A 23,043-nucleotide genomic window follows, 5' to 3' on the forward strand; every position below is an offset into this window, starting at 1 on the left:
GTTATTGCTATTTTTCCCTCCCTTTGCTGTCTCAGTAAACTACCCTTATCCCAACCCATGAGGGTTTCCTGGCCCTTTCCCTGAGAGAGCAGCTGTGTGGTGCTCTGCTGCTGGCTGGGGCAAAACCATGACACACACAGAGCATCTATCAGTGCTCTGGTGGGATGAAGCTAGTGTGGCTTCAAGGAGGCTTTTAGGAGGTGAAGGAACCCCTTTTGAAGGACATAATGGGCATGAGCAGCACTGGATTAGCTTCCAGCACCTTGACTCAGCGACTTCAATGTTCCTGCAGTGCCTGGCACCTTCTGGCACCTCCCTGGGAGAGGAAGACTGTGCCGCTGCCACCAAATCCCCCACGGACGCCCCGGTCAGAGGTCGGCAGGCAAAATGGCCTCAGTCTTCCGGAGCGAAGAGATGAGCCTCATGCAGCTCTTCCTGCAGGTGGAGGCTGCCTACTGCTGCGTGGCAGAGCTTGGGGAGCTGGGTCTGGTCCAGTTCAGAGATGTGAGTAGCACCCAGCCAGCGTGCTGAGCTGACCCATTCCTGAGTCCCTATCCAGTGCTCTGCACACCCTCTACACAACCTTTGGATGATTCCCTCCACCACCAGAAAATGGGGGGGGTGTCTCTCCATGAGATCACATTTGTGACTTCTGCTGTCATAGCATGGCTCGGTGGAGTTGAGCCTGGTAAGGCTATGATGTCCTTGGCCCTAAAGAAATCCATGGTATTGCCCTGCCTCTGGGACTCTGTAAGATGTAGTGGTGTTGGCCATCTACACTGAAGGCATTTGGTCTCTGGTGATGTTAAAAATGAGCACAGCAGTGTGCAGTCTCCAGCCCCAGGCTTGTTTTCCCTCCTGTTTTTAGCTGAATGCGAATGTGAACAGCTTCCAGAGAAAGTTTGTGAATGAAGTGAGAAGGTGTGAATCACTGGAGAGGATCCTGCGTAAGTAAGCGCTTGTCAAATGCAACGGGCTCCCCGCCAACCCGTGGTGTGGGCTTTATTTCTTTGCTAAGTGCTCTCCCAGTGTGGAGCAGAATTAGTGGCACAACGGTGATGTTTTCATCTGAGCCCCTGGAAATGTTTTGCACGCATCAGCTAATTACTGCTTTGCCCCATATGGGCAATAAATTGTTGCTCCTGTTTTGAAAATGGTTAGCTGAACTGAAAGGAGGTTAATTAGCTTGTATAAAACCACAAGATAAATCTGGGGCTGTGCAGGAGGATGATCCAGGTAACCTGACTCTTCCCCCCACATGCCAGCTGTTGTCATACGTTTCCTGTGGCCAAGGGCTTGTGATCTCTGGCATTCCATGGACAAGTGTCCCATGAGCTCTGTGCTCCCCTGGCCATGACATCGGTGCCCACCATAACCACTGTGACAGCACTTGCCATTGCTAGAGCAGAGCAGCAAAGCCTCAGCTTGCCAGGATGATGCAACAGGATGACCCTGTATCAAGGTGTCTTTGTCCTTTCCTTGCAGGTTTTCTTGAAAATCACATGGAAGATAATGTTGAAATAGTCAAACTAGGAAAGTGCCCAGAGACTCCCCTGCCTCGGGAAATGATTGATATGGAGGTACAGAACAAGGGAAGAGGGAAGGGATCATGCATTGGGGGGTCTGGGTAACGTGCTTGATACAGTTCTTCCCTGCAAAGAAGTAAATGAAGCTGGCACAGCTATCCCTGCCTGCATAGGTGCTCCCCAAGTCACTGACTCAGCAGTTAGGTCTTATTGCATGTTCCTAAAGGACCCCAGTCTTTTTACCGTCCCCTGTGAAGCTGTGATCCAACATATCACTCCCACAGAACCCCCCTCATCATCACCCTGTAAGTGAGAACACAAAGGTGTTTTGTGATTAACCAGGAGAACTGATGTTAGAACCAGCTTCACTGCATAAAAACCTCAGGGCTGTCTTTCCTGCTGGGTGTATGGTTGTGATACAGTAATACTGTGGCCTGACATAAGTATATGCACCTTACTTTTGGATCTGTATGGGCTCCTTTATTCTAGCCCAGATGGATCATTTTTAAATGCTGCACATGCAGGCAGAAAATCATGCTTGCCAAGGCCTTCATCTTCACAAGCAAGGTGTGCTCCTGGGCCCACATCGTCACCTAATTTTTTGCCTATGGCTAGTGAATCTAAGCTTATGGCCTTGCTGTAGGCTCCTTTTGTATTGAGTAGACTGACAGCCAGTCCACCTGGGGCCTGAGATATCCTGTGGGGAACCACAGAGGTGCCAACACAGCTGAGACACCTATACCAGGCATCCACTTACCTGCCTGCGCATTGAATTCTGTTTCTAACATCAGAAGAAGGCAAAGCGCCCAGTAGGGAATGTGACACTGGGAGAAGGAGGTGTCAGCATTGATTAATATTTTCCTATAAACTCAGTGTTAATCAATGTACTCATTGAATATCTCTATATTCTCTCTTGAAAATAAACCAAGCATTTATTGTTTGAGATTTGGTGTCAGCTTGGTAAAAGGGCTGTTGGTCTGCTTCAGAGTTTTTCTGGATGTGCTTGAACCCTAAACAGACGGTGCTGGAGAAACTGGAAGCTGAGTTGCTGGAAGCCAACCAGAACCAGCAAACACTGAAGCAGAACTTCCTTGAGCTGACGGAGCTCAAACATCTGTTGAAGAAAACGCAGGACTTCTTTGAGGTAAGAGGTCTCTTTTCCAGTAGAGATGTGGAGGGTTCCTTAACACACTAACATTTTAATTTGGTGTGTGTTGCTGTTACTTATTTTTGATCAAAACCCAGCAGTCTTTACTTCAAGCCGATAAGATGTGTTTGCAAATCACCTCAGTCAATTTGGAGCCTGCATCACTCCGTGAGTCAGTGGGGCTCAAGAACTTCATTCCCAGATCTATTTGAAAATGACATTTATGCTTTTCAGTTGCTAGGATATAGTTTACCTTTTTTTTCCCTCTTTGGTCTAAATCTCTGAGGGAAGTGACCTTTGGGGGAAAATTTTCAAGACATAAATGTGAAAATAGTTTTCAAACTGACAATGCTGAATAGTTTTCAAAACCAATGTTTTGCAGGCAGAAACCAATCTGCCAGATGATTTCTTCAGTGAAGACACATCTGGGCTGCTGGAGCTGAGAAGCACTCCTGCCGCTGCAGCCGCCAAGTTGGGGTGAGTATTGGTGATGTCCCTCAGCTTCCCATCTGCACTGCATTGCTGTGACACCAGTACGGCCCCTTCAGCTTCTTAGCTGATGGAAATTCTGCAGCCAGCATAGAATCAAGTAGCTTTCCCTTGTGTTTACATCAGCTAGGTGTGGTTAAACTCTCTGATGCTGTTGTCCCAGACTGCTGTTTTTAGCTGCTCATGTTGGTATTCCTGAAGTCCTGTTCAACTCTGCTATGAGCAAAGCATATGCCTGCAGAGGGCTTGCCTTGCTGGGTGTATGTGCATGTCACAGTGCACTTCAAAGGTCCGGTCTGGTGCTTTTTGGGAAAAGGAAAACAAGAGGGAGTAAAGAACTTTAGAACTGTTACCTGTTACATCTGTCATTCAGGCACTTTCTCTTTGTGTGACTCTGTCAATCTGTTCCCCCATTTCTAAACCAGAATTGTCTCTTCTTTTTCTGTCTTGAGCTGGGGGTGACCCACAAGGTTTTGAAGGAACCTGCTGGGATAAAGTCCGTAGATTGACATAAGAGTGAGGACTGAGCAAGGTCTTTCCTAGAAACACCTACAACAGCACCAGAGCCCTGGTGATCATGGACTGGAAAACAAGAGATTGTAAACTTGTGTATGCTACAGGTCCTAAGAGATTTAGAATGGGCTTGTAATTTATTTATCTCTTAACTCTGCTTAGCTTCACAGCAGGGGTAATAAGGAGGGAGAGGATGATAGCCTTTGAGCGCTTACTGTGGCGAGCCTGCAGAGGAAATATCTACCTGAGGTACACCGAAATGGACACCCCCCTGGAGGACCCTGTGATGGTAGGTGCCATCCTGGTTTTACTCCATGCTGCTATTTGTGCATGCCTGCAACCTGCAGAAACCAAACTGGTGCCCTGCCCATGCTGCAGCACCAGTTGCCTCACCAGAGCTGTTATGTCTAAAGGCAGCCTGCAGAAGGAAAGGTGGGAGAGTTTGAGGATAGGAGAGGGGTTTTTTTTGGACATTGCTTTCTCCTTTTGCCATTATTAAGGTGGCTTCTTTGTTCTGCCTTGTTAAGGCACATGTGAGCCCCAACTGTGTTACAAGGACTACAGGGAGGTGGGTCTGGCTGTCCCCACCTGGGGCTGACCGCAGAGGGTTGATTCCTCTTGGTGTCTCTGGAGTGTGCTTAGTGCCCCAGTGGACCTCCTATCCCTACCTCTCTGCTCTACATTGCTCCTTCTCCCACAACCCAGAGCTGCTGCCCATGCCTGGTGCCTGGAGCAGCATCTAGGGAAAACATTGCTGCTGGAAAACTGGGGCTGGGGAGGGGCGGGGGGAGAAAAACCCAGTGAAGAGGCTGCTGAAAAACCCACCACTTTTTCTGCATTGGAGTCTTTGGTCTGGGTGCTTTAAATTCTGGTTGAATTGCATTGCAGAGAGAAGAGGTGAAGAAGAACGTGTTCATTATCTTCTATCAAGGAGAGCAGCTTAAACAAAAAATCAAGAAGATTTGTGAAGGGTAAGGCAGGCCTGTGGGCAAGCCATGGTGACTCCCACGGAGATGTTTACCTGTCAGCCTGGGGTGACTGAATTTGGAGCTGGAGATTAGATATCTGCACCCCAGCTGTCAGCTCTGCCACCAAGCTCCCTTTTGCTCCTCAGCTCTGCTGCTCCTAATCATGAAAGATATCTGTCACCTTGGCATTTGGAAATTGAGGCCCTACATTTTCCAAAGTGGCTTACAGATCTTGGGAGCTTCTGTTTCTTGGCTTTTAACTTTGTACTTCTTAAAAGGGACTGTGTTTTGAGAAATACATGGCATTGTTCCCCTGTTAGTTAGGGGCACTAACTGGTATTACAGATTACGCACTGGGAACATGGTAATCTCCGACCTGCTCCTAAATCTTGCTGCATTTCACCACAAAAAGATGATGCTTTAGTTTACTCAACCCTTTCCCAAGGCTTTTGGGCAGTATCTGTGTAATCAGAGACAGAGCCCAGAAGAGAAATGAAAGCTTCATACAGCCTGACTTGTTTCCACCCTGTTAAGCATCTTGAAAAGATAATTCAGGTTGAATATTTTGTTACTCTCTCATAACGCTGATGACCAGTGGGTTTTGTTGCAATGTAAATCAGATTTGATGAGGGGATCTCTCTGCTGTCACCAAATCCATTTCAGGTATAACCCCTCGGCCAAGTGGGGCCAGCCAAGTGCCTGCAGGCTGCAGAAGGTCACAGGGAAGGCGTGAGCAATTGCTCATACCCAACATGTGCACTCAGGGCAGGTCTTCCCTTACATCCTGCCTTTAATCAGAATAAAAGCAAGAAGGTCAGTTCATCCAGCTGGGAGAACTGACTTCAGCCCCATGAAGTGACAGACCCCTGGGGACTATCGGCAATTCCCACATTAGAATGGGGCCCTCCAAGATGCCTTCTGTAGGCAGTGGAGAGTAATGCTCATCCTGAGAGCAATTCAGCCCTTCTGAGGTGGGCATCTCTCTATAAAGCAGCCACATAGGAGTGTGGACAGCTGGAGAAAGACTCACGGGTGTCACTCACTGATTTCTGATCCTGAACCTCATAGGTGGAGGGAGTTTTGCCATCGCCACTGTGCAGGATCAGTGTGCTTCTGCCGCTGGTCTTTGAGCTTTCACTGAGTCTCACTCTCTTTCACAATTACAATTACCTGCTTCTGTCTCATTTCTTTGCTTGCTTTTTGATGCTGTTCTGTACCCTTCTCCCCTTCTGCACTCATGGGCAGTTGCTGGTGGTGAATGCTTCCCATTGCCTTTGCCCCATGCCGCTGACCTTGCCCATTGCCTGGCCGTATAGTCAGAGTTGGCTGGGACTGCTCACAGGGTGCTGCAGGTGCTTCATTTTGAAGGATTATTTTTTCTGCTGCAGCATTTTAAATTCCTTACAACCAAAAGCCCCCCCCTCCCTTTTTTTTTTCTTCAGGGGTGTGAATAAAAGAAGAGGCAATGATGCCTGTTAGCATTTTTATTATTGATTAAACCCAGAATCTTCCAAACCAGAGGCACGACCTTCTGCTGCAGCTGGGCACAGCCAGGGCGGTGGGGCCAGGCAGCACGGGAAGTGTGAGCAAAGTGGGCCATGATGTGCAAAGTTGTTATAAGCTGGTGGCATATATGTGGTGGTAGGTTTATAGAAAGGAATTTAAACTGCTTTCTCTGAGCTTTTAATAACTGAAGGAAAACATACCTACCAAAGATGCAGGATGTCCTTTGCGGTGCACTCTCTGGGTTTTGTTTATTGCCAGCTAATCAGGCCACAACTGAAACTGTCCTCTCTGTCGCCTCTTCCTCCCTTTCAAAGGTTTTGCTTGCTGTTAGCATGTATATACAGCTGTTTTGACGAGTGGCAAATTTTTAAACGTATTAATCCCACAAAACTTCTGTTGTGCTCTGAGGGCCATCAGCCATCCCTAGTACACAGGTCAAGACGTTTTGGTCCAACTTTAAGGCAAGGTTAACTAGACCTAAAGCAGATGGCAGTGTCATTCCAGCCCCAGCAGAACATTTCTGCTTAGCACAAAGTCATCATTCATGACAAGTAAATATCCTGCAAAAATCACGGGACTGGTGCAAGCCGGTCTCCTGCAAGGAAGGCTGAGATTTGTTTGCAGAGCAGTGTGCCTCAGGTTATGCTTGTAGTCCCTGCTTGACTCTAATTGGTAACATTAGTCTGCCAATTTCATGAGCATTAAGTCCACACACAGATTTATTAGTGAAAGGTGGAGAGGGAGCAGGGAAGAGGAAAATGTAAGAATTTTTCTTTTCCTCCTTTTCTTGCAGCTGCCTCTGTGCTAATGTGAATACTAAACTGGGTTCATCAATGTAAGGATTCCCTGCTGAATTCTCCTGGAGCTTTCAGAGATGTCTGTGCCATTAGGGCAAAGCTGATACTCCGTATGCAAAATGGCTGTTAAAAGATCAAAGCAACACTGCTGCAATAACGTTATTGGAAACTGGGGAACTGTACAGCATGGAGGAATAAGCTTTCAAGTTTGATTAAAAATCCTTATTAAAGATGAACTAAGAGCTGTAAAGAATAAGGAGATGGAAATAATTAGGTAGGGTGAATAACCTTTGGAAACGAATACCAGGTGATGAGTGAGGAGAGATTCAATTCTGGAAAGGGGAGTTTAGCTGAAGAGCGTGTGCTGTCATTACACACAGCTCTGGGCTGATCTCTAGGAAACTGCTCCATGTTTTGTTCTATTTGGAATTTGTGTGTATGCTGGAACTGATTTTGGAGGTGATATACTCTGTGCTCAGACAAAGCCAGAACATGATGCTGATCTGTACACAGAGCATGCACGTTTTTTGTCTCTTACACAGGGATAGACCCCTTTAACCTTGTTGCATCTTCTTTTAATTCACCTCATGTGCAGAAAGGCAGCCCTTTAGCAACCCTAACTCAGCATAACTCTGCTGTAGGATGGTGGAAGTGTGTTGCCTTAGGTAGGCAGAAGACCTCCACTCTATAAAGAGGAGAGACCTCTTCCCGCAGACGTGTTGGGGCAATATGGATGACATTCATAATACTCTTGAAGTGGCAGGGCTGACACAGGCATTAAATATCACTGAAAAAAAGCTGAAAAAATGGAGGGATCTCTGTTATTTTAGTTATTGCAGCACCTCAGTTCAGTTTAAGTTGGTAGGTGTAGAGTCTCGCAGCAGCTCACATTGTGATCTGCAAGATCACAGTGACAACTCCTTGTGCTGGCTCTTTATGCATGAAGTATGCTCTGGGACTTGTTTTGCAGGCAGGACAAGTAGCTGTACACCTTTCAGAGGGGTATGCAACTGATTTATTTCTAATTGGTTGTGTTGGGTTCATATAGTGGCTTAACACCACCACAGTGGAGAAGGCCTTGTTGCATACTACAGATGCAGCAGTATACAATACCTGCACTGAGATAAGACCTTCACTCACATTTTAGAAGCCCACATTAGTCCTTTTTTATACCACATTAAACAAACCAGCTGAATCTCCCAAATAAAGCACTGGGAGTAAGCTTATAAAAACATTTATACTGGCCTGGCCATATGCAAGCTTACCTAACAGATACTGCCCTCAGGTGTTTAAAAACTTCACTCATCCTTCCCTTGCTCCCAAGTCGTGTAGCCAAACAGATGGACCAAGAGCCATAAGCTGCTTGTGTGGTCACTTGCCTTTGGTTTTATCCTGGAAATACAGTGGTTTATGGTTGGGTTTTTAGGTTTTGGGAGACTTGGCCGGGGGGGAGGGGGCGGGGTGTTGGTGTTTTGCTGGGGTTTTTTGCTTTGGGGTTTTTTTTATAGCGTTATTTACTTACCGAGCCCGCACGCAGGAAGGGTGTTTGCTTGCTGTGCAGCGCTAGCTCGGCTGATGCCTTCCCCCAGTGACGGCGAGAGAGTAGTGCAGAGAGAGGGACGTGGTGGTTTCCCAGCCTCAGTGCAAGGGGGACATCTGTTGGCTACCGTGGTATCGCGCCTGCCTTTGCCAGGGTAGGGGCTTGTGGCAGGACACCCTTAGGGACGTGCCTGTGTGTTAGTGCCGATCGCTGAATATTATCATACAAAGTATATATAATGCCTTGTAGCATCTGAGACAGGGAACGGATCCTGTGTCTCATGAAGAGATAAATGTACCTTTCTGGACCTTTCTGGAAGACCAGGCACAACTTTGTAGTATGTAAGACGAGTATACTACAGGTTGAGGAATAAAGTCAGTTTTCCCCACCTTGGACCTGAGAAGAGTTCAGAGAACAAATAAGTGAAGTAAACATCATTTCCTATGTCTCTCTTCCCGAGGATAGGTTTCGTGCCACAGTGTATCCCTGTCCCGAATCCGCCACCGAGCGCCGAGAAATGCTTGATGGAGTCAACACAAGGATTGAGGATTTAAACACAGTAAGTGGCAGCAGCTTCCTTTACTAGGGTCTGAACCCTGGATGTGGGACCTGCCCAGCCATTTGTCCTCTCTGGCACTCTGTGGCCATGGCCAGATCCCAGGCTTCTTTTGGGAGCTGGCTGTGCAGAGCTCAGTAACTCCTGATGGTCTCCTCTACACTTAGAGAGGCTCAGGGCCGTGCAGGAGCGTCCATGGCAAACAGCTCTGTATGTCTGGTACAAAGTGGTCCTGTGTCCAGACCTGCACACACTGCTCTCCAGAATACCCCACATGTTCATTCAAATCATTCCCTTTCCACAACCCTCTTCCTTCTGCCTTCCCCAAATAACTGCTGAATAGCCACCTATGCCTTCCTATCTCGAGTGCTGCCTGTGCTGTGCTTACAGGTGATAACACAAACTGAGTCCCACCGCCAGCAACTGTTGCAGGAGGCAGCAGCCAACTTGTGGTCCTGGGGGATCAAGGTGAAGAAAATCAAGGCCATCTACCACATCCTGAATTGCTGTAACATTGATGTCACCCAGCAGTGCGTCATTGCAGAGATCTGGTTCCCATTGGCTGATGCTGGACGGATAAAAAGAGCTCTCCATCAGGGAATGGTAAGAGACTAATGTTTTGGGTCCCTGAAGCTCTCACACAAACAGCATTGTTTATATGTTCAGCATATGTTTAGACTTCTGTCTGTTACCATAATGCTGGGCTTGTTTTTCTGTTTTAATTAAAGTTGAGGTTGTCGCATGATCACTGGGCCTTGGGGAGTTTAAGGTCAGCATTAAATCTTAGCAGGTTTGTGATCGACCCACAAGTCAGCAGTACTGGCAGCTTTCCCTGAACAAATCAATAGTACAGAAAATGGAAAAATCTGGATATTAGAAAAAGGGTTGAGATATAGCACTCTTGAGCCCAGCTTTCATGTTTCTGCCTGTGCACATTTGGGCACAGACATTAGTGCTGTGGGACCGATTCCTCTCTGCTAGCCACCTTGTCCATGTCTGTCCTTGTCACCTGGTTTGCAGGAGCGCAGTGGCTCTGCTATCGCCCCTATCCTGACTGCCATACACACCAGGATGGCACCACCCACCTTCAACAGGACCAACAAGTTTACAGCTGGATTTCAGAACATTGTGGATGCGTATGGTGTGGGCAACTACAGGGAGATGAACCCCGGTGAGAAACACTCGGCTACCTGCACCTGGCTAGCTAGGGCCAGTGAAGCCTTTAAACTCCAACATCTTAAAATATACACTCATTGCTGACTGAGAAATGTGAACCATATGTTCTGCTGGCAAAAACTGGTACTGTTTGGTGCATAGACATGAATTTTCTCAGGCAAAGAATTTGCCTGTTGGTCTTCAGTGACTGAATAATGAACTTTACAAATACAGGATGGGGAACAAACTATGAGGGAGAAGCACTGAGGAAAAGACCTAAGCTCACAAGGTAAATATAAGTTGAGCTTATAGTGCTGAGGCAAAACACAGCCAGAAGGAACTGGGAAAAATGTGAAATGCTCATCTCAAGGAGACCACTGAGAATGCACAGAAACCTCAACTCTTTCTGGTGGTAAAGCTAGTTCTGCACTAGGTCTGATTGCCTGATGAGTAGGGGAGGTATTGTGGAGGCCATTAAGGGTAGCAGCTGTGAGGAATGGTCTGATAGGGTGGTCTGCTTCTAGAAGTCTTTTTGGTTAGGAGGAGATGACCTTCTTGTCCTTTCCTTCCTGCAGCTCCATACACTATCATTACCTTCCCCTTCTTGTTTGCGGTGATGTTTGGAGATTGTGGCCATGGAGCTGTCATGCTGGGCTTTGCACTCTGGATGGTCATTAATGAGAAGAGCCTTCTTGCCCAGAAAAGCACTAATGAGGTGAGTACCAGGCAGCTGCTGCACGCTATCAGCATAGGAAGAGGCTCATGGTCCCCATTTGATGAAGGGAGCATCCAACCTCCCACAGACTGAGTAGAGATCCTTTGAAGGTGCTGGTGAGGCAGAGATTTGGCAAGTAATTCTGGCCACTTCTAAACAGAGATCTGGATGGACATATGGGACCTGGAGTTTCCTATTAATAATTTTGTATATGTAGATTAGTACAGTCATGTCTCCTGTTCACTGAGGCCCATTGTTTGATGGGACCCATGGGTATTTTGGTCACTGTCACTGCCTTCCCCCCCTGCAGATCTGGAATACCTTTTTCAGTGGGCGCTACCTGATCCTGCTCATGGGAATATTCTCCATGTACACTGGCTTCATCTACAATGACTGCTTCTCCAAATCATTCAACATCTTCGGCTCTTCCTGGCATATCATCCCCATGTTTAAAAATAGGACTTGGAAGTAAGTGGCTCAATGTGGGAAAACACGCCAATCGGAGCACGTAGGCTTTGAAAGAAAGGCACAGTGACTGCCTGTGTGGGGAAGGGAAGAAGTCCCTGCTGTGGATGCAGACATGAATGAATCAGAGGTTTTGTCTGACACACAGAGAAGAACTTGCTATTGAAATGGAAATGTAGAGTCCCTGGGAACACGCCTGTTTGTTCAGGCACTGACATGCATAAAAATCTGCAGGTGTCCGGGACTGATGCATAGAGAATTATCAGTGTGATGGAGACTGGAGTGTTACAGAACCCATTTACACACAGGTGCCAGAAAAGTTAACAGAAAGGCTGGAGTCAGTGACAGATATCACGTGATAGTCCCCAGCACATGTCACAGAAATACACTGAAGGCTTATACAGTGAGATCGAGCTGCAGAGGTGATTTCCCTTTTCTCTTGTAGTAAGGATGTGCTTCTGGACAATACAGTTCTGCAGTTGGATCCGGCAGTCCCAGGAGTCTACTCTGGAAATCCATACCCATTTGGAATAGATCCGGTAATTAAATTAAATTGCTCTAATAATTTGTGTTTCAGTCCTGTTTCTACATGCCAGGTACATCAGTAGCTCCCTGCTCTCTCTCCTGAAGCCACGGTCTTCACTTCTTGCTATTTGCTTGTTCATTGTCATGATGCTTTTCTTTAGCAATCAAGGAAATAAATATTGCTGACAGTTTTGCACAGGCTGCAGCAAAATGGTAACAAGAAGAAACTTCGATTTTGCCAAAGAGTGGTCTTGTGCTCCAGTCTGCTCTGTCACTAGTCTGCTGGATTTGGTTTCCTCAGTTAAGTACTTAACACATTCCAGAGACGCCTCACAATTTTGAAGGCAAAGTCCTGATTTCCTTGCAGTCTACTTAGCATATCAAGTGTGAAATAAATGCCAGCATTATCCACATTTTCTTTGCTGTGTCCTATTTCCCTTTTTGTCCTGTTCTCTCTTTATCACGTGTTGCAATGTAGTTAATGTCAAGGTTTCCTGTTTCAGTTTTCATATTAGCCAGTTAACCTCTGTTCTGCTGGATCGGCTTTCACTTCAGTTGGTCACATCACACAAAGAAACACTGGCTTCTCCTGGTTTGCAGAGACATTGACCTTGTAGTAAATTTTCCCTAAACCTAGCTGCAAAGCTCTGCCCAGGATGTAGGCAGTCCAGTTCAGGGAGTCTCAACAGAAGATGAATTTTCTTTACGGTGCCCTGACACAACCCTAATTTAGGTTAACCTAGGCTAGTTCCTCTTCCACTCTGGCTGCAGCCTGAGACCCCTGGCCAGGAGGGAGAAACAGCTGAAGAAGGGCTTGCATGGATTGGGTGGAATGGAAAGCACCAGTCCCCACATGGCCCTCTCTGTAGAAATTATCTGTCATCTGCCCAGAAAGATGGATTTTGCATTTTGCAAGTCCTGGCAGGATGGCTGATGTGTTTCTTCCATAGCAATAGAAGCAGCAAAGCATGTCAGAAAGAGGCACATAAAGTAATGTTTTGCCTTCCAAATAACACTGTCTTCTGCCTTTCTGTTCAAGTACCATACTTAGTGTCTGAAAAGAGGTATCTACTTACCATCTTTGAGGTCAGAAGACTTTGGGGTCTATGAAGTTTTAAAAGTAGAAGCTACCCCAAAGCTCTCTACCATAAAAAAGGCAGGACTGGGAAGAATCATATGGCTACTGTCCTAACACAGCTGAAATGTTACTGCAGAGAGACAGGCGATAATCTGGTCTCCATGGCCAAAGAGTTCAAATGAGCTGCTTTGTTGTTTAAACAAGAAGTTTGAACATACTCTGCCCTTGGTACTGGTAAAGGTGGAACAAGCTTCCTTAGCAGCAGGAGGATTTTTCTTGTGCCTTTCCACCTCTACTAAAGGGGATGACTCAGCCTGAGGGCATGGAATTACACTGAAAAGATCTAGGTTCTGCTATCAACCTTTGCACTGGTTTCTGGAGGACTGAAGCAAAGTCATCACATCATTTTAAATCCCTATGATTTCCTCTGTTAAACAAGGATAATACTTTATACTTTTTAGATGAGAAGCCTGGGAGAGTAAAAAGTGTTATAGGGAACTTCTAGATTTCTATTGCTTGTTATTTTCTTAGTAGAACTTGTAGGAGTAAATTGGTGGTGCCAAAGTAAATCTGTTATTGATCAAACACCTGAAAACCTTTTACTTCTGTCTGTCTCTGCTCCTTCCCCCAAAGATCTGGAATATTGCATCAAACAAGCTGACTTTCCTGAACTCCTACAAAATGAAGATGTCGGTTGTCATAGGGATTGTGCACATGATTTTTGGGGTGATACTCAGTGTCTTCAACCACATGTAAGTTTGTTTCACCATTCCCCTTGCTGCAGCACACAAGTCCCCGTTGCTAAAGTCACCTTTGTTTAGAGAAAGCCTCATATCTTGGGTTGATGATTTGAATTTTGTCCTTTCGCTAGTGCAAGTAGAAATGCTGCCCACACTGAGTAACTCACACAACTGTTGGTACGGTGTGCTGAGTCCAGAGGCTGGAAGGACACCCATCACATTGCAGATATCCTGTTAAATAAACGCTGTTCTTCACTTTCTCTCTTATATTCTTGATTCTGCTGAAATACTGAAGTACACCAAATTAAAAACAATATAGCACCTCCCACTGCTGATAAATTTTGAAAGCCACTGAAATCTTGCACAGTGAGTGTGCACGTGTTTCATCTGACTTAGTGAGCCTTTGGTCAGGATGGGTGGGTCTGCAGGTCTATATCTCTGCCTCTGTATTTTGCAACAAAAATAAGAACAGGTGGTAGAGTGGAGGGGCTGGCACTACTGCTTTGAGAGACTCTGCAAAGCTGAAAGGTATGTAGTAACCTTCAAGGACAGAAGGTGTTTGCAGATGACAGAGAGGAGGACTGTTCCTACAGAACTGATTCTACACCTGGTTCTGACCTTTCTTGGCGTACAATGCTTAACTTTGTAAATTAGCCACTTTTTAAAAAATTGGCTTTTATTTGATTGTAGTAATCTTTTGAGGTGCTGAGATACTGATGGGTCAAGTACTAGAGCCCAAAGAGAATAAGTTTGACAAAGTTTTTATGTTTACATAATGTATTTCCTTGCTGAACACTGCATTAACAGACTTCTTTCTCTGCTAATGATAGTTGTATGTTCCTTAAGTTATTTTCCAAAGGCTAAATAGCGTACAGCACTGCCATACTTGGGTGCAACCTTGTATTAATACCTATTGTTTTAATTGTAGCTATCTTTCCTGTTTTTTTCCAGCTACTTCAAGAGATACATAAACATTATCCTTCAGTTCATTCCAGAGATGATTTTTATTCTCTCTCTTTTTGGCTACCTGGTCTTCATGATTATTTTCAAATGGTGCCATTTTGATGTCCACTCATCCCAGAGTGCACCAAGCATCCTCATCCACTTCATCAATATGTTTCTGTTCAGTTACAATGACACTTCAAATGCTCCATTATATTTGCATCAGGTATGGATCAAGCAGCTCAAATCCACTGGGTCTGGTTTTGGTTTTGCAGTGGGTATGTGGAGAATGCACATAAAGATGGGGAACAGGCTCAGAAGCTCAATCACAAGTGCTGGCCACATAGGAGAACTTTGTTCTTCTGGTATTCATGTTGGCCCTGTAGACAGGTAGGACAGGGAAGCTATCAGCCAGCGATGCAAAGGAAGCCTCACTCTTAGTGTCGTTCTTACAGGAATGATGATGCAATTTAAGATACTTTGGGGGAAAATAGGAAAGAAGGATGATTGAAGATGCCAAAGTGGGTATTGCAGATAGGTCTGGGCAAGAGGCAAAGCAAGCTTCTCCTTTCCTTGACAATTTCTTATTTCTTCTTTGGAACACTTTATATTAAAAATAGAATTATCTAGAGGATTTTCTGGCAGCATTTTGTCAGAAATACCTCCTTTGGGGAGTTTGTTAAAAAAAACCAAAAAACAAAAAAGAAAAACAAATGCAAAAAAGTCTCCTCTAAGAGAAGTCTTCTTTTAAAGGAATCTCTATTTATTTGCTCAGAACGTGGATTTTTTTTCATTTTCTTGATTTTACATCAGCAGCATCAATGAAGCATCTGCAAGCAAATGCTGCCTGCAGCCACATGTGTGTATCTACATCTGTACAGTTGAGCTCAGTTTTAGGGCTGCTGGTGAGCCAGAGTTAGTAGAGAGCCCCGATCAGCTCCCAGTAACTGTGTTAAGGCTGCAGGGGACTTTGGGAAAACACAGGTTTCCTGACTTTCAAAAGTCATTATGTAATGTTTTGCTTTGTAGCAACCCAAATCCTTTCCAAAATGGCCTTTTTTTTTCTCATATTCCCACGCCCCTACCCCACCAGTAACTGTCTGTGGCCTCTTCCTGAGTAGTCTGAATACAGAGATTGTCTGAGACAACCATAAAGGGCTCAGAGATCTGAACCAGCTTTACAAAACAATGCAAAAAGTTGTATTTTGATATTTTCTTGGGTTTGTTCTTCTTTTGCTTTGTTTTTCTTCAAGTCTTCTTCAAGTACAATTATGTTAGGACAGCAATAGCACTGGCATTCTGCAAGAACACCTGATATTGCAGGGGGTGATGTATTATCAGGGATTCAATTCCCACCTGGAATTGCAAATATGGAGCAAATCCTGGATTCTGTGCTTTCCAGGGTACCTGAATGCAGCATCTCTACATTGATCACAGCAAAGCAGGCTCACCCAGTGGTTAGGATGTTCACTTGGGACACGGGAGAGCCATGTTCAAGTCAGTAATGTTGGGTTTTGGCAAATTAACCCTTTCCAACATGAAAGCCTTTCATCTCCATGTCTCCAACCATCTCCAGCTGGCAGTGCTTCCTTAAGCAGTGTACATTTATTTTCATGTCCTTACAAGCAGAAGAGACCCAGCTGATACAGGGAGTATATCTGTTGTCTTAAAAAAATACCTTTTTTAGAATCGTGTTTCTAATAAAAAAGGCTAAAGGAAGTAAAGTAACTTTTTGCTATTCTCGTTTTGTCTTTTAGAGAGAAGTGCAGAGTTTCTTGGTCATATTTGCTCTGATTGCTGTTCCCTGGATGCTGCTAATTAAACCTTTCATCCTCCGAGCCAACCACCAGAAGGCGCAGCGCATGGTAAGGGATGTGGATCAGGGAAGGGGGTTTCAGTACAGCAAAGGCAAAGCTGAGGAGACAGACCCCAAAAGCTGTTTGCAGTGATCTAATTCCACTTTTCTCTGATACTAGAGTTTCTCTGGTGATTTCAAACTGTGCTTTGCAGCACATGCACTAACGTTATATGGACATTTGGCTGAGCTATAAGTGGGAGCTTTGCTCACAAGCCATACCCTATCTGTTGGGAGAGGAGTTAAGCTGACACCAAGCTCTTTCAAGTGTCCTATCCAAAACCAGAGAAGGTTTAGAAAGACTGAAGTGCTGGTAAGCCAAGACAGACCTCCGTTGCCAGTCCACAACCACCACTAACCACTGTTTGTCTGGTCTGTAGGAACAGGGCACCTGAGATACTCTTGGCCTTGGAGAGATCAACACTGCTTGGAGGACAGGCTTGATTTAAAAGCTGTTTCCCACTTTCTAGTGGTGCTTTCTTCTATAAGTGATTGCCTTCACATTAATGAAGCTCTCCTTCCCATGGGCTCTGTGGTTTGCCCAGCTCTTCAGCACGTAACTGCAGCAGCTGCAGTTCCCCAGTTGTTCATTAATTCTCTTCTTTATTACACTAACAGGACTTTACTTGTCTGTCAGAATTTACTTCTCTTTATAGTTGGAGCTAGTGCCTGGAGTACCTTTTATAGGGCACAGATGTTTCCATTCGAAGAAAGAGATGCTGGTTGTGCTGTGTGACCTTTTCCAACCCAGTCACTTCTGACCTATAGCTGAAAGCCAGGTCCCTGGGAGACCTTTGCAGCCCTGCCTCTGTGCTGTAATTTGTTATTTTGTCATTCTTCTGGGATTTGGATGAAAGCTTGACATGGCTGACTCCATCTCCTGCTTTTATGCTAGCAACATCTGACAGCTTTTCCCCACCTTCTATTATGCTCCTGTATTTCTGTACCTAATTTTCATATGTTAGCTGTCTGATCACATCTCACATTTATCCAGATTTATATGTTTGCTCCAAAGTCTGTTCTTTATGCTGACATTCAGGTAAAGCAAAGATAAAGCAAAGATAAAGCGGGTGTGCCAATGATTACTGCTGCAGTAGGAAACAATATGTTATCATAAGACCTTGCCCATGAAACCTGCTGGAAGCTATAAAGGGTGACAGGGCAGAACCTGACAGAAGCCATGAGGTCTGTGTTTGGTTGTTCTGTATAATAGGACCGTTATCATCATACAATGTAGGGCTGTTCTTACACTAGGCTGTCATTTCTGGAGTGAGGATCAGGTCAGGTTGTTGAGGCCTCTGGAAAAAGCTCTGTAAAGAATGATTATGGATAGAAGATGGGTTGTCATGGGGTTACTGTCAGTTTAAAATGAATTGAGAGATCTGAACTGTATTTCTCTTGTATGCCAGGAACTGTGTGACTTTCATCAAGTAACCTGATCCTTTCAGGCTCCATTTCCCTTTCACTTGATGCTAATTCCCTTGATTTGCACCCATCTAATTGAGCTATCAGCTTTAACATGCCTCAGTTTTCTCATGATGGATCTTACCATGGTGGGTATAAAGGGTGCATGGTGAGACTAGAAACAAGCTCCAAAGTAGTTGGAATCTCTGGAAAATTCTCTAGGATGCAAAATATTTCCATTTGGCAGGAGTACTCTTTTTCTGTGCTCCATAATTACTAAGTATCCTCGTGTTCATGGTGGAGTTTTTCATGTTGCCCATCATGAGGTTATTGATAGAACTCTGAGCTATGGTCTGTCTGCTTCATTTTGGTACCACCCTGTAGAATGATATAAAATACATATTACATTTTGTTTCTCCAAGATTCGGTCTCGAACCATCTCAGGAAACTCTGGAGGTGAAAGTGAGGGAGATTGCCCAGAGACTAATCGCTCCAAGAAAGCTTCCCAAGGAGACCACACTGGTGGCCATGGAGGACATGAGGATGATGATGAAGAGGTAAGACAATGTAGGCAGAGAATTATTCAGACACACACAGTGGTAGAAGACAGAAAGTTAAGCACAAGACTTTTGCTGAGTTGCCAGCCCTACATTTAGACAAGCTACCAAGATGTGCTCTTCCATTAGTTTGTGTTTCCAAACAGAGTAAACTTTGAATTTTCATAAAATGAATACCTCAAAGTTTTTCCTTTAGTTTTTGCTTGGTGAGGACAAGCATTCTTGCAAACCTCAAGCCTTCTGGTGAGGACAGGCATTCTTACAATCCCCAAGCTTTTGTTTCACCAAGGGTGGTTGTTTCATTTCCACATCGCACCCAGAGAAAGTCAAGCCTCCTCCAAGAGTCACTGAGTTTCCCTTCCTTTAAGTTGCAGAGGAGCATTTAGAAGTTGGCAGCCTGCAGTGTTGGCTAAGGAGAAAAGTTTTCCTTTGGTGGATGCTGTCAGGGGTTTCTGCAGTATACAGCAACACAGTGAAAAAAGTGACAAAAGTGTTTGTAGCAGCTGGGAGTACCAACAATACTGAGTGTGTAGATGGGTGGCTGTTCCCAGCCACAGGGAATATTCACAGTTTAGAAGGTATGCTTATTCAGTGATATCTCCCAAAACGTGTCTGCCAATAGGCAGAGAGTCTGAAAACCCCTATTTTATGTACAAATTTCTGTCTCTGTAAGAAATCACAAAGATTGGTAGCAACTGGATTGACATCTGAAGAGCTGAAAATGTAAGACTGGAATATGAGCTGTTTTCTGAACATCATACTGTTCACTGGAATTGTATTTCTTTGAGGAGAATGTATGAGAAGATAATACAAAATTGGCACTTTTCAGAGCAGTCTCTATCTGAGAAATATCTTTGTGTTGCTCAGGCTATAGCAAGGAAATGGAGGAGGAGGAAGAGCCTTTGCTGCGTTAACCAGGAAGCCCTGAACAAAGAACTAATAAAGTGCATTTGGTTTTATGTTGTTTCAGTTCAATTTTGGAGACATATTTGTCCACCAAGCTATTCATACCATTGAATACTGCCTTGGCTGCATCTCCAACACAGCGTCCTACTTGCGGCTCTGGGCGCTGAGCTTAGCCCATGCACGTGAGTCACTGACTACCTGTAGCTACCTCACCAGCAACCCCACTGCTTCTGCTGGTGTTTATTGCTGTGAATTTCTCCATGAAACCAAAGTCCACCTTGCAGACATTTGTGTTTCAGAATGTTTTACTTCAGGCAATTCAATCCAAGTATTTTTGTGATGGCCATCTCAGTTTTCAGTGGTGATCCTTGGCAGCTATATATCAGGCAGCTCCTGACTGCATTTACTGTCTGGGTGCCTTTCCCACGCTCCTCTAGCTATCCCTCTGGAATAGTCATGGTGTGTGGCATGGTGGGAGGAGCAGTCCAAATGGGTAATCCAGTCCATAGAGGTAAAGGCAGTATGGGAACTACAGCTTCATTTCCCAAGGGGCACTTGTTGTAGCCTTAGGGTATGCAGATGAATGTCAAAATGACTTGAAACAGTTATTTTGATTTGGTTCAGCAAGCTTAAAAAGAAAAGTTTTGGTTCAAGAACTCCTGTAATTTGTAATTTTCAGTGGTATTTTTCCCAGCAACATTTAGTGGAATCTACATTCCATGAGAAATACACAGCATTTCAATGTCTTTAGTCTTGATTTAAGATAAAAACAAATGCTTGAATACTAGAAATTGCCTCAGGCTAGAACTTCAGATTTTTAAGTACTCTAATTTTTCTGAAATGTTTTTTATTAATCTTGCTGTACTGCCTCTGGCTAGGAGTTGTGCCTGCCCTAAAGAATTGGGCACACAGAAAAGGAAAACAAAAGGGGGGGTTACCATGGACTGACAGGGATGAGCTATACTTCTTGGCACAGAAATGACCTTAGAAGGAGTCGAGTGGATGCTAATGCACATTAGCTTTACATGGAGGACAGGTATCTAAATGAAGTAAAGTAAACCAACTAAAATGCTTAGTTAAAGTCAGTTCTATGTATTTTGTCTGAACCCTGCTGGAAATCCACAATATTCCTTTGCAGCCTTACAAACAAGCATTGACAGGGGCATTTTTCCCCAGGGCAGCAGTTGCAAGGAATCCCTTTTATTTTTTGTCACCTAAAGTAACAGATCACTGAATCTGAACAATGCTTAAGGACCAATGACTAGCAAAAGGGAAGGCTGGACTGGTGGCTGGAGCATCTGGACGGAGCAGAGCTAGGCTAAGTCCTTGCTGTGCATGTATTAGAAATGGAAAGTTGTTCAGTCCTGAATCTATCCTGTGACTGGGGTAGTTAAGACTATGTTATTGAGCTGACAGGACACATCAGGCTATGTACCAGGGCTGTGAATGTTGATATAAACCTGTGCAGGAAAAAAATAAGAGCATGCAAGCAAGCTAAACACTAATGCAGCCTGCCTTGGGAGGGACCAACCAGTTGTCTTTTTATTTCCCACTGCAGCCTCTCCATGACACCTTAAAAGTGGTTTGGAGAATGGAAATTAGGATGTCTCCTGTGGGTCTTAGCTAGTATCAATCAGCACAGCCTGTAACCTAATCTACACACATACTGACAATGTCAATCAATCATGTTCACTGGGAATACCAGCAGGCAGTTCTAGAAGGCTCCACATACTGCCTCTCTGCCGTGTTAAAGAGATGGAAATTAAACTGATGACTGCATCATGCCAGGGTAACAGAGGTCTTGGTAGTGTGCTTCCATTGACTTGTGATGCAAAGCCAAGCCAAACCAGCACCATCAGCTTCTAGCACAGTGGAGTACTGGAAAAAACCAATCAGCATCCACTTTCCTTCCCCAGTCATCACAGAGAGGCAAGGTGGCCATACATGATTGCTGTCATGTACATGATTCCTGGCATTTACATTTTATCCTTGGCCAACTCATCTAACTGAGCTGCCAGACCACGCACTATGTCTGTCCACAGCTGTTGCTCAGCACTGTTTTCCCTTTATTTCCTTCTGCAGAACTGTCAGAGGTCCTTTGGACAATGGTGATGCACAATGGGTTCAGCAGCAGCAGCTGGGCAGGCCTCATCATCATCTTCATCATCTTTGCAGTGTTTGCGGTGCTGACAGTAGCCATCCTGCTTGTCATGGAGGGGCTCTCAGCCTTTCTGCATGCCTTGCGTCTGCACTGGTAGGTGGTATGGTCTTCTGGAACTTTCCCAGAGCAGGTTTTGGGAGTGATCAGGCTGTGGAAACAGGTGGCCACACCAGTAAGTGTTAGACATACTGTGCTAGTACCTATGCATTAGGACATCAGTTTCATTTGGTAAATAAAGTGAGGGAGACTCCGCCAAATGGAAGTCAGAGCACCCTGCTCCATCTGTGATCTGCTCCCTGGAGCAAGTTGCCTGTCTTCCTGAGCTTGTGGTTGCTGTGGGCATGTGTGACAAATTGGAACCTGCAGTTTTGCCCTGGCAAACATTCAGAGCCATGGAGGCCACCTTGACCTGTGTAATAAGGCCTGAAGGCACCACAGCCACACCACCAGTTGTGTATCCCACCCAGGGTTACCATCAAACAAGACAGCTGGGGACTACTTAGGGCAGCAAGAGTTCAGGCCAGTGCTGCACAACCTCCTGAAAACCAGAGTCAGCACTTGTTCCATCAGCCCAGGTTGAGCTTCAGGCTGCTTTGGCTTTGTGGCAAATCCACTTCGAGTGAGCTCATGTTGGCTTTAACTAGATCTCAGTCCAGGCAAGGACAGCAGTGCAGGTGCCCCACTGAGCTAATATGTAAAGCAAGACCAGGGCAGTAAATCACCCTTCACCACCACCATAACTTGGCATCCTGGCCGAGCACTCAAGCTGTGGCCTTTTTCACCACATAACGTCCCACCACAAACCCCAGCCGCTGCCAAGGCAAACCCTGGTGCAGTTGCTTGTCATAACGCAGGGAGGGGGAGATGTCTGTCTCCCATGGGAACATGCAACCAGAAGGTGGTTATCCCAACTCTCAGAGCTGCTAGAGGCAGCTAGTGGGCAGGCAAGGTCCTGCTGGCTGACCTCACTAGTAGTGTTCCCAGGATGACTGATAAAAAGTCAAAGCCAACATGTGCCATGTTGGCCGCTGGGCTGCCTGTGTCTCTCTGCTGTCCCCAGAAGGAGCCTATGTTCACGGCTCAGTCACCATCATCTCTCATGGTCTCCCTTTTCCCATGGTTGACTCATTTAAGCCTCTCAGCTGGCTCTAGGTCCTGCCTGTGGGCAGCACTGATGCCCCTCTCTGCTCCTCCCCAGGGTGGAGTTCCAGAACAAGTTCTACGTGGGATCTGGGTACAAATTTTCTCCATTCTCTTTCAAGTACATCATTGATGGCACTGCAGAAGAGTGAAGCCAGTGCATTGCTGTTTCATTCCTCAGAACAGGCTCTACTATCCTGTGGTCACTCACCCCCTGAGTAGGGCATATGGGATGAAACAGAATGGGATGTAGCCCTTGGAAGAAGAGCAGCTGTAGATGAAATTGTCTTAGCTACATTCACATATGCTGCTGTACTATCTGAGAGCTGAACTGCATTGGCTGAGCTGGCTGGACCCT

At 45.3% G+C, this 23,043-nt stretch overlaps 1 protein-coding gene across 1 annotated transcript; it reads left to right on the plus strand.

The window, feature by feature from the left end:
• Positions 1–387: 387 nt before the first annotated feature.
• ATP6V0A4 (ATPase H+ transporting V0 subunit a4) lies at positions 388–22,837 on the plus strand (the record flags this gene model as incomplete). Its single annotated transcript, XM_084262610.1, has 20 exons — positions 388–504; positions 869–947; positions 1,486–1,580; positions 2,545–2,670; positions 3,056–3,150; positions 3,838–3,964; positions 4,564–4,646; positions 8,952–9,045; positions 9,433–9,645; positions 10,063–10,213; positions 10,773–10,912; positions 11,223–11,380; positions 11,823–11,916; positions 13,614–13,732; positions 14,672–14,888; positions 16,420–16,527; positions 18,344–18,478; positions 19,449–19,566; positions 21,467–21,638; positions 22,744–22,837. 20 exons carry the CDS (start codon positions 388–390, stop codon positions 22,835–22,837), a joined length of 2,535 nt encoding a protein of 844 aa, XP_084118736.1.
• Positions 22,838–23,043: the final 206 nt, after the last annotated feature.

This window comes from Gallinula chloropus (genome assembly GCF_964237585.1).
Source record: "Gallinula chloropus genome assembly, chromosome: 1".
NCBI lineage: Eukaryota > Metazoa > Chordata > Aves > Gruiformes > Rallidae > Gallinula > Gallinula chloropus.